Source organism: Mandrillus leucophaeus, unplaced genomic scaffold, assembly GCF_000951045.1.
Source record: "Mandrillus leucophaeus isolate KB7577 unplaced genomic scaffold, Mleu.le_1.0 Scaffold433, whole genome shotgun sequence".
Taxonomy (NCBI): domain Eukaryota; kingdom Metazoa; phylum Chordata; class Mammalia; order Primates; family Cercopithecidae; genus Mandrillus; species Mandrillus leucophaeus.
Window position 1 is genome coordinate 127526 of NW_012104621.1, and position 17055 is coordinate 144580.

At 54.2% G+C, this 17055-nt stretch overlaps 1 protein-coding gene across 1 annotated transcript in view; it reads right to left on the reverse strand.

Annotated features, from left to right (window-relative positions):
• Positions 1-17055, reverse strand: part of SHB (Src homology 2 domain containing adaptor protein B) — a 168661-nt gene that overhangs the window by 21630 nt on the left and 129976 nt on the right. Inside the window, exons 7-8 of the mRNA XM_011993773.1 lie at positions 15740-15911; positions 8376-8495 (exon numbers count right to left, since the gene is read on the reverse strand). Coding sequence (XP_011849163.1) covers positions 8376-8495; positions 15740-15911 — 292 coding nt within the window. The remainder of the gene's footprint in view (positions 1-8375; positions 8496-15739; positions 15912-17055) is intronic.

Below are 17055 nucleotides of genomic sequence, written 5' to 3' on the forward strand. Positions count from 1 at the left end.
TTGAGGGTGGCATCCTTGGCAATGTTTTACCACCAGCAGGGCACATGTTCTCAGTAATTTCTGAATAAAGGGAAATGTCATCTAATATTCCTCACAGTGTCCTCTCGACAGTGCACTCTCTTATCCTGCAAGGCATCTGCACATTCTAAAGTTCACTGTTCTCATTTAGTCCTCGCAAAGAGCGTTTGGGGAGTCTCTGTTTTGCCTACAGCAGCGGCTTCTAATTGTGGCATTTCCTTTAAACCTTTTAGAAGGAGAAAACACGAAGCACGCTAATTGAGCAGAAAGTTCATTTTTCCTCCATCAGTGCTGAAAGGACATGGAATCCTCCATGTGTTAAAAGCAAAGAGACACATCCCCTCTTCCCCCATCACCCCTGCTGCCCTGACTCAGGCTGGCTCAAATGCTGCTAGCAAATAGGGCCTACTGGGAAAGCCAGAGGCAGGCAAGCTTCTTCCTGTCTCTGGGCCTCAGTATCTCTACCTGTTCAAGATATTGGACCAGAAAATCGAAAAAGTCTCTTTCTGTTCCCTAAACCCCAAGATTTCTGCCCAGGGTACTCCTGGAGCTGCTACCTTGACTAGCTGCTAACATGCTTCCCTATGAGATGAGGAGGCCAGACCGTAAGTTTGGAAGATGGACAGGAGAGCTGGAGGCGCAGCAGCATGGTGATGCAAAAGGATCTTGCAAAAGGACCACCTGTTGAGTGGTCATCATCTCCAGCTCCTGATGAGCAACCAGGAGGTCAGAGAAGTTTACTCACTCATCCAAAGTCACACCAAAGGACAACATACAGAGTGCAAGAGAGGTGAGAAGTTCAAGAGAGGTTATCCAGGATGAGGGGCGCCTGGATTGGACTCCAGCTCTGCGAGATTCTCTAGCATGCTTTCCAGCTGTAGCCACATAAAATCTAGAACCCATCATCGTAAAGGAGAGTGGATGTGGGCAAAGATGGAGACTTCCAGGTTGAACCCAGACAATTTGCAATGCACTAGGCCACACCGAGGTCTTTCCCCAACAACCTGTGGCTTTCTGAGGTCTATAATAAAGATACTTGAGCTACCACTGATAGAGTACTCACTATATGCTGGGGCATATGCTAAGCACTTCACATATATTGTCTCTTCATTAATACACCTGTGAAACCTATTTTATAGATGAGAAAACCGAGGCTCAGAGATGTTCAGTCCCTTTGCCCAACACTACCCTGTTAGTATGTGGCAGAGCTGGGTTTCAAGAGCCCAAACCAAGATCCAGAGCCACTGTCTTCACCGCTGTGCAGAGCTCCCTCTGTTGGGGGAGCCATGGGGCACACGGCCAGGAGCTCAGGGCCCCTGCAACCACAGCTGAGCAGTGTGGGGGTCCCAGGGCAAGCAGTACTGCACCTGAGCTGCACACACCTGCCTTCCCTGAAGTCTGCTCTTAAAAGGCTTCATCACCCCTGCAGGGGCCTGGCTGGGGAATACAGAGACCGACTAAGTCCAGGTATTCTGGAGCTGTGCAGGGAACTCAGTAATGGCCAGGGAGTTCCCACTGTGGCTTTGCAGGGACTGCCCTGGTGGTTCACACATGGGAGCAGGCAACCACCATGGAGCTAAGTGTCTGGAGTCTCAAATGTTAACCCAACAAGGGGATGCTTGGATGGCAGAAGGAAGTGGAGACTTGCTCCCTGCTGATAGATGAGCAGAGAGCAGGCTTTCCTCATATCCCCACTCCCACCGCCCCCTCAAACCTTTATTATTTCTTGCTCCTAGCTGTCAGCAGCAACAAACTAAGATTAATCACTTGCCTGCCTGGACCCAGACATGCCTACTGTTTGAAAACTCTCCCCTTCGCTATATTAATCAATGAAGGGACAGACAAGAGAAAAACAACCCTAACTGCCATGCGCCTCCCAGTGCCCCTCAGCTCTTCTTGGCCCTATTACACCCACCCAACCTCCTCTGGAGCTGCAGGAGGCATTTGCTGGCTGAAGACTAAGTACCCAGCAGTCAACACAAACCCGGCTGCTCTAAGCCGGATACAAATAGATGTCATCAAGCAATCTGAAGGACAGGAGGCATGTTCTTGATAATGTCCTGCTCCTCCTCCCCTCCTCGGAGGAGATGGGACGTTCCTGCCATCCTTGACTGAGAGGAAAGTGGTCTAGTCACGGAACCCTTAAACTGGAAGCAGGTTTATTAATCAGACCCCAGACCCTCATTTTTTCGATGCAAGTGGAGAAGACACTTGTCCAAGTCACCCAGTACAGCAGGGACAGCCTGGACTCACCCAGGGCTCTGTCCATTCTGCTGCTTCCATGGTGATTTCTGAAGGCTCTGGAAAAGCTGGGAGAAGCAGAGACTGGTATATACTGAGTACCATCTGTGTGTAGAGCTTACCTGCCAAGCCTTACTTCTTGCTGAGGCAAGCATCCCGTGATGCTCAGGAAGGTGCAGTACCTTGCCTAGCATCGGGCGCGGGCAAAGAGATGGAAGCGGGACTCGGATTCAGTTATCTGACTGCAGAGCCTGTGTTTTCCCTCTCCATCTTGACAAGGGCTGCCTCGGTCTCCTGGGAGGCCTGCCCACGTGCTGTTCACTTTCTGGACTCCTATAACAGGCCCCTCCCCAGCTCCCGGTCTGTGCCAGTTCACGTGGCATGTGTAGGGACATGGCGGGGAACGGGGGGATCATTGAGGGGATGCGGAGGCAGAAGCTGTGTCCCTCCTCACCAGTACTCACGGGCCCCCTAGTTCACTCATGGTTCTAGAATACAGCCCTGACAATAGCATTGCATCCTGCTTCAAACCTTCAGGACTCCCTACTGCCTCACAAGTGAAGCTCCAACCCCTCCACCTGGTGATCAGGGCTACACCTCACTTGGGCTCAGATGAATGTGTCATTTGTTGTTCTTATGCAAGCTCCGCACTGCCCTGTCTCTGGGCCCATTCTCTCTGCAGCCTGCCTTTTCTCCCCTGTCCATGGGTCCAAGACCTGCTCATCCTTCACATTCCCCTTCCTGGTTCCTTCCCTCTTTCATAGCCTGGAACCTTTCACAGAAAGAGTACTTTCTACTTCGGGCAGCCCTGAACACATTCTCCGTGGGTTATAGGCGTAAGTGTCTTCCCTTCCTCGTCAGGCTGTGAGCTCCTGCAGGGCTGCAGCTCATTCAATAACTGACACTGGACGGGGCGGAGCTCACGGGCTGGGCCGGGGAGGCTGTGAACAACCAAGTGCCACAGCATGATGGAAACAGGCCAGACCCCAGAGGCGCCTCCTTAGGTCACGTTTGCAAGAGGCCAGGCAATCTGCCTTCAGGGATTAGAAAGCCAAAGGTCCCTCTGTGAGGACCGTATGCGGCCATTACCCCCACTGGCTTTGGGACTCTCACCACCTCAACCGAGCAGGGGCTGGGTCCTTGTTAAAGCTGCTGCCAGCAGAGGCCTCAGAGATGCCACTCAGTGCCCCTTTCCCATGGGTCACACAGGATCCCTGCTCCATGAGGGCAGAGCCTGCCCAGCAGAACTGGAGGCCACAGCACTCACCCTGCCTCCCTGCTGCCTGCCCCCGGCTACAAGCCCCCCAGTCTCTGAAGTCCTTCCTTCATCTTGTCTACATTCCTTTGCAAAAACTCACCAAAGTAGAACTTGGGATGACTCATTCGCAGGCCAAAGTGCCTGAAGAGTCTTTTAATGAGATTTTTTTCAAGGCTTTTCATCCCTTTCCTCCACTGCCAGCCTTTCCAGAGACAGGAAACTGTGTTAAGAGTTTGACATTTTCTTGCCAATTTCTCAGCTCAACCCTTTGCTCCCTGAGGCTGGAGTGAGAGTACCCAGGGGCCAGTGGTGGGCGCCAGGTCAATGAGTTGGCGGGCAGCCAAGGGGGAGAGTTCTGCAGGCAGGAAGGGGTAAGGAAACTGTTCAAGAGTAATCAGGCAGAATCACTGAAGACGATTCACAGGTGGGGGCCCCCTGCCATGGAGGGGGCTCCGAGATGGGATGAGGTGTGTGCCGGCACCACCGTGGGTTACTGCAAGTGCAGAAAGTTGGGGGGTGGGATGCAGACAGGTGGCAGCTTGGGCTGGTCCAGGGACCTGTCTGGTCACCACAGTGGGAAGCTGTCACCATTTCTGTGGTCAGTGGTCAGCTGCCAGCCAGGCAGCCTTACATCAACCCCGAATCCCTTCCGGGGGTCAGTTTCCCCACCCAGGAAGCAAAGGGATTGGAGTTAATGGGCCTCAAACACTTCCAGGTTTGACATTGGAAGACCTTTCGACTGGGTGTAAGGAATGCTGGGGAGGAGATGGGAGGACATGGCTGGGAGCCTCATGGCCTCCACTCCAGTCTTGGCTCTGCTGTGGACCCTGGCAGGCATTCAGCTTCTCCCAGCCTAAGATGAGGAAGAATATGCCTCGCAGCAGGACCCCGGTGAGTGCACCCTGCACATCAGTGGCCCTATCAGTGAGAACTGCATCTCAACTCTTCTGGGAGCCCCTGAGACCCGCCAAGGCTCTCCTGCACCTCCACGTCTCTGCCTGGGCTGTCCCCTCTACCTGAGCTGCCCTGCTAGCCATCCCTGTCTGGGGAACACCTGGCTTCCCTTGAAGGCTCACGTGCAGGCTTCTCCCTGCAGCTTCTCCTGACTCTCTGTGGCAGGGACCACCCACCCACACCGAGCTCTGGCTCCCAAGATCCCCTGTGCAGACCTGTGTACAACATGACACAGGTTGGCCTGGCCAGGCTGAGCCCCTGGAGGCTGGGCCTGACTGTTCTCACCTCTGGACTCTCTCTGATGCCCAGCCCAGTGGCTGGTACAGAGGGTTCTGAAAAATACCTGCTGAGGGAAGGGTGGACGGGGTGTCCTCTGAGGCTGAACTCCCCCAGATACTTTCTTCACCCTAGAACACCCTCAGGGCAGGACAAGCTCACATGAAAATGGCCAGAGGTGGATAACCAGCATAGCTGGAATTCCAATGTCAATTTGCACCAAGCTCCTGACAGTGTCAGGAATGCCATTCCCCACCCACCCCTGCCAGGCAGGCCGTGAGTATCTGAGAGAACAGGCCCCTCACTTGGTGGCTGACAACGATGGTGCTTGCTCCAGGCAGCCAGGACATGCAGTACCAGGACAGCTCCCCTTGTGGTTGAGGTGATTCTTTCCAGGGCGTTGCTCCCCAGCCAGCAGTGGGACTGGTCATCGGGAGCTGGGGCTCCTCTGGGAAGCAAGTTCATCTCCCCTGAGTGGGTTACCTGGCTCGGCCATAGGAGGCCTAGCCCAGCCCACCTCCCCAGTTCTGGCATTCTTCAGGGGAAAGCTGGGCAGGTGAGAACACCCCTGGTCTTTGGAGGTGGTGATCTAATGCCTCTAGATCTGCGTGCAAAACTAGACTCCCACCTCTAGCTCCTCTGGGTGCAGATCAGTCACCCAAATGACAGTTCCTGATAATCAGGTCCACGGGATGGGTGCAGGAAGGCAAACACAGAGTCTGATGGTAGAGGCTGCTGGGCTGCCTTCCCAGTCTCCCTCCACCTCCTCCCCTCACCTGGGAGGTGCAGGTGGTCCAGCCCACAGATGGGGACATGGGGAGAGTTAGAGAACCCCCGATGTCATTGGTGGAGGTGGCCTTAGAGCCCATCAAAGCCCAACTCCCCACCGGACAGATGTAGGGCAAGAAACTTACCCCAGGGTCACACAGGGAGCAGTGAGTGGCAGGACAGGACTCCTATCCAGAATTCTGGACAATGGGTCCTTCCTGTGGCTGTTAAAAATGGACTTCAATCAAACTGCAGGGCTGACCCCAGAAAACAGGGGCAGGGTAATGGGAATCACACTAGATAACACTGACACGGCGCTGGCTGGGCTGGGGACGCTGTCTGTCAGCAGCTCATTGCCATACCCAGTGCACAGATGGCCAAGGCCATAAGGCCAGTGAGTGCAGGAAGCCAGGCATGAGGCCCGTCCCCTGCCTTCCCCACCAAACGCAGCCGGGCCCTCGGGACTACATGCCTACGCTGTGAGGGTAGAATCAACGTGTCGTCAAGGGCGGTCCTACGTCTAGGGAATGGCACACCCCAGCGAGGAGGGGAAACGATGCTCCTGGCCCTCTGAGCCCCGCTGTGAGCTGGCATCTGGGCCTGCTTTTATAACTGAGGGTGCACTGCATAGGGGATTGAGAATTCCGCAGGAGACAGCTGGTGCTATTACTTCTGCCACTGGGTCTAGGTTCCTTGTGTGCTCCCTGGTTGGGACCTCAGCCCTGGCACATCCTGGGTACTCAATAGGCTGCTGTTCCCTCGAAGGCAGGTCTGCACTGGAGTCACCACAGGGCCCCAGTGCCAGCCAGGCAGGCCCTCAGTTCAGGGGCTCAGCACTTCCCCACCTCTGCCTGGATGAACATGAAGCTGGAGCAGCTGACGGGGCTCTGGCCCTCCAGGATGAATGGACAGGCTTGGCATGGAGTGCTCTGTCCAGTCCTCCCTGCTCCTTTCGTGGAGTCCCCTCCAAGCCAGGCCCCCAGCCACGGGGATTCCAGGAGGAATGAGGTTCACTGAGGAACTCAGAGACAGATGGGGAGGGAGACAGAGTAACAACCCCAAATGACCAGTGCCCCAGAGGGTCCCTGGAGCACTGAGGAAGCCCAGTACGCAGGGAAGGCCGGTGACACTGAGTCCTGTCGCTGATGCCACCTGCTTCCTTTACCTCTCACAGCCCAGAAGAGTGCCACTCACCTCGATGGCGCCATCAGCACGCCTGGTGACATGCACACCCCCCTGCCGCTGCCCTCTCCTCAGTCCAATTCCACTCCTCTGGTTTTAGCCAGTCCTGCCCAGCCCCAGAGGCAGTTTAGCACATTGAACTTTCCTTGGCTGCCATAACCGATCCGATTCTTTCAGTCACCAGGTCTGATGGCAGACAATGAATTACGCAGGCACCAGCAGCCTGGAGAAGAGCAAAGTACCTATCTCTTGTTTGTCTGGAGTGCCCTACCCGCTGGCTAGAAGCCCCCTCTGCATCCTCTCTGGTTAGGCGGTGGTCCAGCCTTTGGTCTTCTTCGCCCAGTGATGACAGGCTCACTACCTCGAGGCCGCTTGGGTAGCTCTAATTCTTGATCTGGCTGTTAGGAAGTTTTTCCTCTTGCAGAGCTGGAATCTGTCTATCCATCATCTGCCCAGAAGTCCCTAATCTGCTCATTGGTTCCCTCTGCCCTGACAGTCCTTGAGAGACGCATGGTCCCCACCCCGTGTCCACATGCTCTCTCTTCTCTAGGTGGACTCCCAAAGCCTGTGTGCCATGCCCTGCCCGCCTCTGCCCGTGCCTGCCGCCCTCCTGACTCTGCAGTTTGTCATTGTCCCTTTCAGGGCAAAGCCCAGAAAATGCGGGGGGAAGAGTCAGTCATCAGCAGAGAACACAGGCCAGTTTCACCTTCCTTGGTTTTACTGAAGCCTCTGTCTACATGGCCGGCATGTGTGTGGGCTCTCCTGACAGCCGTGTCCCCGCAGGCCTGCTCTCCCTCCCATGGCCTCTAACAGCGGTAAGTGGGACAGAGAGGATGCCGGGCAGAGGGCTTCACTGCTTCTGGGAGGTCTGTGGGCCTGTGCTGGCTGAAGAGCCTGGGTTTACACCCCAATTATGTCACCAGCTCTCTATGTGTCCTTGGCAAATCTGTCCTTTCTCTGGGCCTCAGTTTTTCTGCAAAATGGGTTTAGACATTATTTTGGGTCCCGTCCAGCAATAGCACCCAACTAAAACACCCTTTTCTTATTTCTGGACCTGCCCATCCTGACAGAAAAGCCTCACAGGTCAGAAAGATCTGAGAGTTTCCAAAGCTGCCACAGGCAGTAACACCAGCTCTTCCCGGCGCTCCTCCTAGACTTTGCGCGAACCCAAACTCAGGCCCACCCAAACTGCAAGCCAGAGCACTAGGAAAGGGTCATGCTCACAGTGGCAGAGAGTTACGGGCTGGTCACAAGTCTTGGCCCAGCCACTTGGGCCAGTCACACCCTCCTCCGTGAGCCTGTTTACTCATCTGCAAACTGGGGACAATATGTTCCTCAAAAAAATGAAAGGACCGTCGTGGGCTCTGAGAGAGGGATGAGGCATGCTAGGAGCTTCCTACCACCCCGCCTCACAGCAGATGTGAAAGCTATTCTCGGATAGTTAATATAAAATCCTAGGAAAAGGCCCCTCGTCTTCTGGGAGGGCAGCAACGGCAAACATAAAAACTCCTCTGTATCCCAGGAGAATAGGATCAAATCGAAAAACCCAGGCTTGAAATAACGTGTGCTGGCAAGTTTCCCAGGGGACACTGGCGGGTCTTTCCACCACAGGCACAGTGACCAGCCATGCTCGCGGAGGCTGCCGAGGAGGGCTGGGGGTGCTCGGGGCAGCACTCACCTCAGGGAGAGGGAGTAGTCATGCTTGCTGGTCTGGCTGTTCCGGACAAGGTAGCTACACTCCTTGCAGAGTCGAAGCAGGTTCTCAGCGTCTCCTCTGCTGATGGCTCCATGATACCATCTGTGGAGAGGGTAGAGAGCAGTCAGAGCCCAGCATGATGGGATTCCCATGGCCCTAACCTGCCTTGGGAGGCTCAGCACCCGCAGGGAGCCTCCCTACACAAGCAGGCATGCACTGGTTCATTCCGTGGGTATCCACTGCCCGCCTGCTGCTGCCAGGGCCTGGGGAGAGCACAGCAAACAAAACCCAGTCTCTTTTCACTGGAAGCTTACGCTCTGGTGCAGGGAGTCAGGCCACAGACACTCAAGTCATCACAGAGCACACAGTGTGAGGACAGGCACCATGGAGATGAAGTGGCATAGGGTCATGTGGCTGGGGGCTAGTGGGGGACTATTTCAGGCAGGGTGGCCAGGGAGGCCTTTTCAAGGTGCAGTGGCTCATGCCTGTAATCCCAGCACTTTGGGAGGCTGAGGCGGGTGGATCACCTGAGGTCAGGAGTTCAAAACCAGCCTGGCTAACATGGCGAAACCCCATCTCTACTGAAAATACAAAAATTAGCTGGGCGTGGAGGTGGGCGCCTGTAATCCCCCTTACTTAGGAGGCTGAGCCTGGAGAATCACTTGAACCTGGGAGGCAGAGGTTGCGGTGAGTTTAGATCACACTACTGCACTCCAGCCTGGAAGACAGAGCAAGACTCTGTCTCAAAAAAAAAAAAGAAAAAGAAAGAGAAAAGAAAAAAAAGAAGAAAAAAAGTGACATTTCAGTGTAGACCTGCAGGAGGGGAGGAGGGAAGCCAGAGAGGAGCTTTCTTGGTAGACGAATCAGCAGTGAAGGCCAAGGCAGAAAACTGCCTAGAGTGCTCTGGAAACAGCCAGGGGCCAGCATGGACAGACACAGGCAGCAAGCGGAAGGGGTGGGCAAGAGGTCTGGAAATGGGGCTGCAGCAGGGGCTTTTCTCTGTTTGAGCAACATGGAAACCATCAGAGGGTGCTGACGGGAGGGCCACACTCTGACTCAGGGATGTGTGCAGCGACATGGATGGTGGGCAGTGAGGTAGTTGTCCGTGCTCCTGCCAGACGGCTCTAGCACCACTTGAGCATGTGGGAATCCCAGCATTACTGCTCCCAGACACCCAACATGCCAGAGGAGGGCAGGCGGCAGAATCTGAGGAGAGGAGTGCCATGCAGAGGGCCCGACTCATCCCCCATCTCCCATCAGAGGAGGAAATGGGCGCAATAATTTTCTTTCTTTTTTTTGAGACAGGGTCTCATCCTGTCACCCAGGCTGGAGTGCCGTGGTGTGATCACAGTTCACTGCTGCCTCAAACTCCAGGGCTCAAGCAATCCTCCCGCCTCAGCCTCCAGAGTAGCTGGGATTACAGGTGCGTGCCACCACACCTGGTTATTTTAAAATCTTTTCTACAGACAGGGTCTCACTATGTTGCCCAGGCTAATCTCGAATTCCTGAGCTCAAGTGACCCTCCCACCTCACCTCCCAAAGTGCCAGGATTACAGGAGTGAGTCATTACATCTGGCCTGATTTTCCTTTTGTGTGTGTGTGTGTTTCTTTTTCTTTTTCTTTTTTTTTTTTTTGGTTTTTAGAGACAGGTTTTCACTCTGTTGCCCTGACTGAAGTGCAGTGGTGTGATCATGGCTCACTGCAGCCTTAAACTCCTGAGCTCAAAGGATCCCCCTGCTTCGGCCTCCCAAGTAGTGGGACTATAGGCACGCACCACCATGCCTGGCTCACTGATTTTCACGACTGGAAGAGCTGACAGTAAAATTGCAGGGCAAGAATAAAGATCCTCATTGCCCATGAGTGGACACACTCAAAATACATTCCTGTTTACATGACGGTCTCTGTGGGGCAGTGGAGCGGGTGAGACTGAGCCATGAGAGGCAGAGGCACTGAGCATTACCATGGCTGGAGTGTGCTTTGTCCACAGAGACAAGGATGCTGCTCCAAATGGTGGCTCTGCTGCCCACTGGCCAGGCAAGCCGCTGACCAGGTGGCTTCTATTACGGGAGGATCATGCCAATCTCTCTTGGGTTGTGAGAATGTAACAAGTGGCCCCACAGAAAGGGCTAACGTAGAGCCTGATGTGGGGCGAGTCTTAACCGACGGCAGTTGCAGCATTAGTAGAAAGAGACTGCCCTCGCAGACCACGTGGTGACATCCCCATCTACAATGGTTGCAGGCCCCTGCCCATCCAGAGGCTGCATTTTACATTTCCAGGTGCAAGTGGGGATGCTGCCTCCCGGTGCCTGTCTCAGAGTGTCCTGCAAACCGTGCCCCTGAGAGTTCCAGCACTGACATTCTCCTCAGAGAAAAACCCACACCGCCCATCCCCGTGCAATTCCCCCCACTCACAAGGCAGAGCTCAACAGTTAGTAGCAGTGGCCACAGCAAAATTAAAACCCTAAGAGAAAAAATCAACTTTAAAGTCAAGGACTGGAGAGTAAATGTGAGTGTCCTTGTCCAGTGGGAATGTGGCCAAGCGGTGGATGGTCCAGGCGGTGGCCACCAAGCTGGACATCCGGAGGGGAGACCTTCTAGGGGAGAAGGCAGGAAGAGCATGCAGACCACAGACCCCATTCTTTCTAAAGATACAGAGAAATATGTAAAGAGGAACGTGAAGTTGGGGAATGCATGGGTTGCCACAATTAAAACACCACAAGTAAAACATTTCCTGAGACATGAAGGCCCATGTTATGCTTTAGAAAGGCTACATGGCTGTAATCAGGAGAAACAAAGACAGCACTGACTTCGGAAGTAGGAGTTAACAGGTTTGGGAAGGCCGTCCTCTGGGAGATTTCACTGTGTAACACACCCTCAGTGAATGGACAAAAACGTTTTATTAGAAAAACAAGTCCCAGCCATTTGAAGCTGAGCCGTCCTCAGGGAAAGGCCTAGAAGTGGTCCCTGGGGAGGTGCTGCCTGCCGTCCACCCTCCCTGAGCTCAGGAGCAAGCCCTGCTCTGAGGGGGGCACGGCCTCTGGATTCTTGTTAAGGGGAATCCGGGTGGTTAACACGATAAGCTACCAGTCCCTTCCCCAACCGCTCCACACAGACGCAAGGGCAGGGTACAAGGGGCTGAAAAACAAAGGAGAGAAGCAGCAGAGGGTGCTGGATCTGGAGGCCAGGCCGGCACTGGCCAGCCTGTCAGCAGGAGGCTGGAGACCAGGAGTCAGGCTGGGCTGGGCGATCCTGTGGGGGGCTATGGCCAACTGTTGGGCCCACGGAGGCCTTGCTTCACCTGGAAAGAGAATCCAGGCAGGAGGTCATCTCAGGGATGGGCTGGACCTCATGGGGTTGGCCAGTCAGGTCAGAACCAGGGGAATTAGGGAGACTCAACTTTCGTCCCTCACCCCAGCCAATACCCATGAGCTCATCCAGTATTTACTCACCACTCACTATATCCTTGATCTCACGGGGCTGACGGAGGGAGAGAGAGAGTCAACAGAGAGATACAGGAAACAATTCCAGATAGTGACGAGGGCTATGCAGGCATCCTGGGGTTACGATAAGGCAGTGACTGGGGTTGGGTGAGATGCCTGCTTAGAAATGAACAGACAGGGGAGGCCCCTGAGGAGATGACATGTGGCCTGAGAACATGAGAAGGAGCCAATTGTGAAGAGCTAAAGAAAACATCTTCACTGCAAAAAAGGCAGCAAGTGCAAAAGTCCTGAGGTAGGAATGCGCTTGGCACTCACAGAGCAGAAAGGCGGCAAGAACGGCCCAGGTACTGTGAGCAGTGGGCAGAGCAGAAAGGCGGCAAGAACGGCCCAGGTACTGTGAGCAGCGGGCAGGAGGTGGGCCCAGTTCTTGTGCCCAGGAGGAGAAGTTTGATTTCATCCTCAGCAGTAAGAGTCTTAAGAGATGTTTGCCCTGGGAAATCTTACAGACGGTCAGTCAGCTTGGCCTGAGGAGGGGTCAGAGAAGACAAGTCAGGATGCTAGTGCAGTAGTTCACATGGCAGGTGGCTGCGGAGGTGGAGGAATGATGGATTCTGGTCGTCCTTTGGAGGGAACACTGGCAGAATTTGGTAAAGCAACAGATGCTGGTGTCCGGCAAAAAAAGGAATTACGATGATGCCGGGTTTGTGGCTTGAGCCACACCTAGTTAGATGTGACACCTAGTTAGATGTGTTTATGGAGGTGTGGAAGCTGGGGGAGGAGCAAGTTTTGAGGAGAAGATCAGAAGCCCAGTTTTGAACACGTTAAGTTTGAGATGCCCACTTGTCAGCCAAATGGAGATGCCAGGAAGCAACTGGACGTAGGAGTCAGGAGCTCTGGGAGAGGTGTGGGCTGGTGCTACACATCTGTGAGCTACCACCAGGATCCTGGGAGAGACAACCCAGGGAGAGCACGTAGTTGGAGACTGAGCCCTGCAAAGTCGGACCTTCAGGTCAAGAAGAGGCAAGGAGCCAGCAGAGGAGATGGAAGAGTGGCCACGGAGGCAGGAGGAGCACCAGGCCCAGAGGCCCAGAAGGAGAGTGGTCAACTGTGGTGACTGCCATGGAGGACAGAGGGGGTCGTCTGGGGACCCAGGCTGGTTGTGGTGGGTGAGAGAGAAGGGGAGGTGACAGAGAGGGGAGAAGTGCTGGCAGCTCTTTGGATACTGTTCATTCATGCAACAGCTATTTATTCAACACTTGTTATGTGCTGGGCACTGTTCTGGGCACAGGGGATGCAGCGGTGACTTAGACGAGTTCCTGCCCTCATGGAGTTTCTGTTCTCAACAGGCACAGTACCTAGAGAGGAATGTTGGGTCAAGGTTTTTTTTTTTTTTTTTTTTTTTAACTTATGTTGGCAAAGTTTGTTACTGGGACATGTTTATACACTGATGGTAATGATGGAGGAAGGAAGAGGGGTATGTGTGGGGCTGCCTCCAGGAGGCAGTGGGGACAGACCCTGAGCACTGGAGCAGCCTTTCTGCTGTCCCAGGAGGCGAGGCAGGTGGTATGGGCACCTAGGCAGATGTGTGCCTGCCCATCCACGGCCACCCCGTGTGACCCGGGGCATACCCCCAGTGCCTTGGTCTCCCCTCCTACCTCCCTCTGTGCTAGCGTGGAGGAGAGGTTCAGACCGGAAGGCGCCTCCTGAACTCCAGAGCAGCATCAGTCCAGCGGGGGACAAGGTGATCCTCTTTAGTGGGGTCATCAGGCTCTATCCAAAGTGGGATTTTACCTTAAGCACACCCCTTGGGTGATGAGTCAGGACTTCTGACTCATCTTGGGGAGTTAATCGTGGAGAGATGAGACGATGGGGGAGGAAAAGCCAGTCATGATGCTGGACTTGGCTGGGGGCCTCATCAAGCGGGAATGGGAAAGGAAAGGCAGCCCAACTCCCCCCGTCTTGCGATGAAGGCTGAGTCCGGGGATGGGAGAGGGCAGGCTGGGCCCAGACTGACCCAGGCAGACCTGGCCACTGCTGGTCAGGATGCACGCCGAACATCTGTGGGTCACAGTTTGTTGATTAAAAGTACACAGTTTGATCAGAAATAAGCAAAACCTGCCAGATGATCTGCACAGCTGTGAGACATGATTCACAGCATCGGCTAGGAGCACCCCCCCACCTCCCACCCCCCGCCCATGCACCCTGTACCGAAGGAGTGGAGCACTCACAAAGGTGGCAGAAGCCTCCAGAGGTGACAGCACTTGCTTAAAAGGGCGGCATATGACGTCATTCGGAAAACCCTGCATCCTGCTCACCGAGTGAGAATTTCCTGTGAGGGGATGCCCTGCTGGCCATGCCAAGACCAGAATCCCCGGGCCAAGACAAACACAGTACATGACACACACCAGGGAGGGCTCACGAACCGTGCGTGGTGTCAGTGAGTCTTGTGGCCTTATGTGTGCCTACTCAAAGGGTGGGAAGAGCAAAGAGTAAGTGGAGGACAGAGGAGGGGAGAGGGTAGGGACTGGGTCACGAGGTTGGGGGCACTCTGACCCATGAGTCCTTGCCAAGGCTCTGCACCACTCTGGGCTCTGATGTTCTCATCTAGGCAATGGGCTAACAACCCTTTACTGTACATTTTCTTGTTTAAGCAGACAAGACACCTGAGGACACCAGCGCAAGTCCTGCACCTGCTTTGTCAAGTTCCTGGAGAAGCTCATTCTAATCCAGGTATGAGGCACGGTTAGAAACTGAAAACATAGTTTGGGGACAATTCACAGAATGAATGGCAGGCTAGGGAGGTGGGACTTTATCCTGGGGATAATGTGGAGCCACTGAAGGTTTCAGAACAGAGCAGGAACCTGCACCCAGGGATGATTTGGCAGAGCAACGAGATGATAACCATGGCCAAGGGGAGGGGCAATAAAGGGCTGGGCCCTGCACAGTGCTGGGGGCAGCAAGGACAGACAGGGATGTCGGACCTTGGGGGCAGCATGGATGGGACTTGGCCACTGACTGGAGGTGAGAAACCTCTGGGCAAAGGGGCTGAGAAAACCTGCATCAGGAGTGGAAAGGCCTTGCCCAGCTCTAACAGTATCAAGCAGACATGGAGCAAGAACACGACTGTAGCTAGAAAACAAATCTAATTTACACGCAGTTTTACACTTAGGGGAAAGGATTTAGTTTATATTTCGTTTTTCCAAGAATTTATTTGCTGCATGATGAATGAGAAACTAGGATGTGAAAAGGAGGAGTGCACCCTGTAGATTCTTTTTTGCTGTCCCTCCTGCCATTGAAGGTAAGGGTGGCCACATAGTGTGGACAGCGTAAGTTCAGGGCTAGAAGCCAGGAGGTATGTGTTCTAATCCTGGGCCTACCACTGGCTGGGTGGGAGCCTCGACCTTCCAAGAGCCTCAGCCTGCCCATGTGTACACAGAGGGGGAGGTAGGGGCAGACTAGAAGGCCCCTGGAGTTCTAGCATGTCTCAGTTTGGGAATTTTTTTTTTTTTTTTTTTTGAGACAGGGTCTCACTCTGTGGCCCAGGCTCGATTGCAGTAGTGTGATCACAGCTCACCACAGCCTCAACCTCCTGGCCTCAACTGAATCTCCTGCCTCAGCCTCCCAAGTAGCTGGAACTACAGGTGCATGCCATCATACCTGGCTAATTTTTGTATTTTTTTTTCCTTTTTTCTTGTAGAGACAGGGTCTCACTATGTTGGCCAGGCTGGTCTTGAACTCCGAGGCAAGTGATCCACCCACCTCGGCCTCCCAAAGTGCTGGGATTACAGGTGTGAGCCACCACACCTGGCCCAATCTATGGATTTTTAAAAGAAGATGACATGAAAGAGAGGGCAAAAACTAGGTGAACTGGGAGGTGAGGTGGGGCTTTGCTCCCTCAGAACTTACATTTGCTTCTCCAGGGGAACAGCAGGATCCACCCTTTCTCCTAGGATCCCGCAGAACTCGGGGCTCCCATGTTTGATAGGCTTAAAGCCCCCTCCAGGGGCACGAAGCTGGCGCCGCCGGTCCCGCGAAGGCGAGGGGGATGACTGCCGCTTCTCGTTGCCATTAAACTGTGCTGTGGGGAGGGAGAGAGAGAAAGTGCAGGGTTAGCAGAGCTCAGCCCAGGGAGCTACTGTGATGCACAGAAGGGTAACGTTCAGTTGCTCTATTTGGCACTTTACGACTTGCAGGAGGAAGGGTTTCAAGCAAAGAAATAACATGGCACAAAAGATTTTGGCTTCCTAAGACAGGACACCCACGTGGTCACAGCCCAATGGGGCATGTGAGGGGCTGGTTGAGCCTCCGGAGGCCACTGAGCTCAGCCTTACCCCCACAGGAACCTCTCTGCGGCCTCCAGCAGTGGGGCATGGCACTGCCTTGGGGGAGCTCTGTCCTCAGGACAGTTCTCAGGGGAAAAGGCTGTTTCTTGTATTGGGCCAAAAATCTGCCTCCAAGTGGCTCCTCTCCTCCTCTCATCCCACCTCAGGCCATACTGGCCACATCTGTCTCTTTCCCTGGGATACTCCTACAGAGTGCCACTTGGGGGTCATACTACATCCCCTGTATTCAGATCCCCTGCATGCGTCCAGGATCCAGCACCCAGGTGAGGCTGAAGCAGTGCCTAAAGCACAGGAAGGGCCATTCACATGCTCTTCTCCCCGCCCTGGGCCTGTGGGAGCATCGTTCACTCCCAGAGGCTGGGGGAGGATGCTCCTTGAGGAAGACCCTGGAGACACCACAAAGAACAGAAAGCACTGAGCTAAAACTAGAGTTGCCAGAGGGTTCCTGGAGACCAGCAGTCCACCTTGCCAGTTATCCAGATGGGCCTGTTTCCTTCTTTGAAAAACAGGGATAATGACAGCACCCATCTCATGGGGATTAAAGCCGGTGACACACCTATAAATCTTAGTAGTGTGCCTGGAACGCAGTCTGTGCTGTTATTATAAACCACACTTATCGTGTCTGCTCAATGCACACACAGTACTAGGCACCTCATAGAAGCAACTGAACCAACCTGAGTTCCTCTCCTAAGCCTGTCAGTGACTAGCTGCAAGCCTCGGCTACGCTACTGAACCTCTTCGAGTCCCTGTTTCTTGTCCCACCAGGCTGCTGTGAAGGTCAGAAGGGAGGATACTCCAGGACCTGACACACAGAGGGTGCCTAAGAAACGAGGCCAGAGCCTGCAGAAGAAGGTTCCTGAAGCTGAGGCCAGCTGCAGG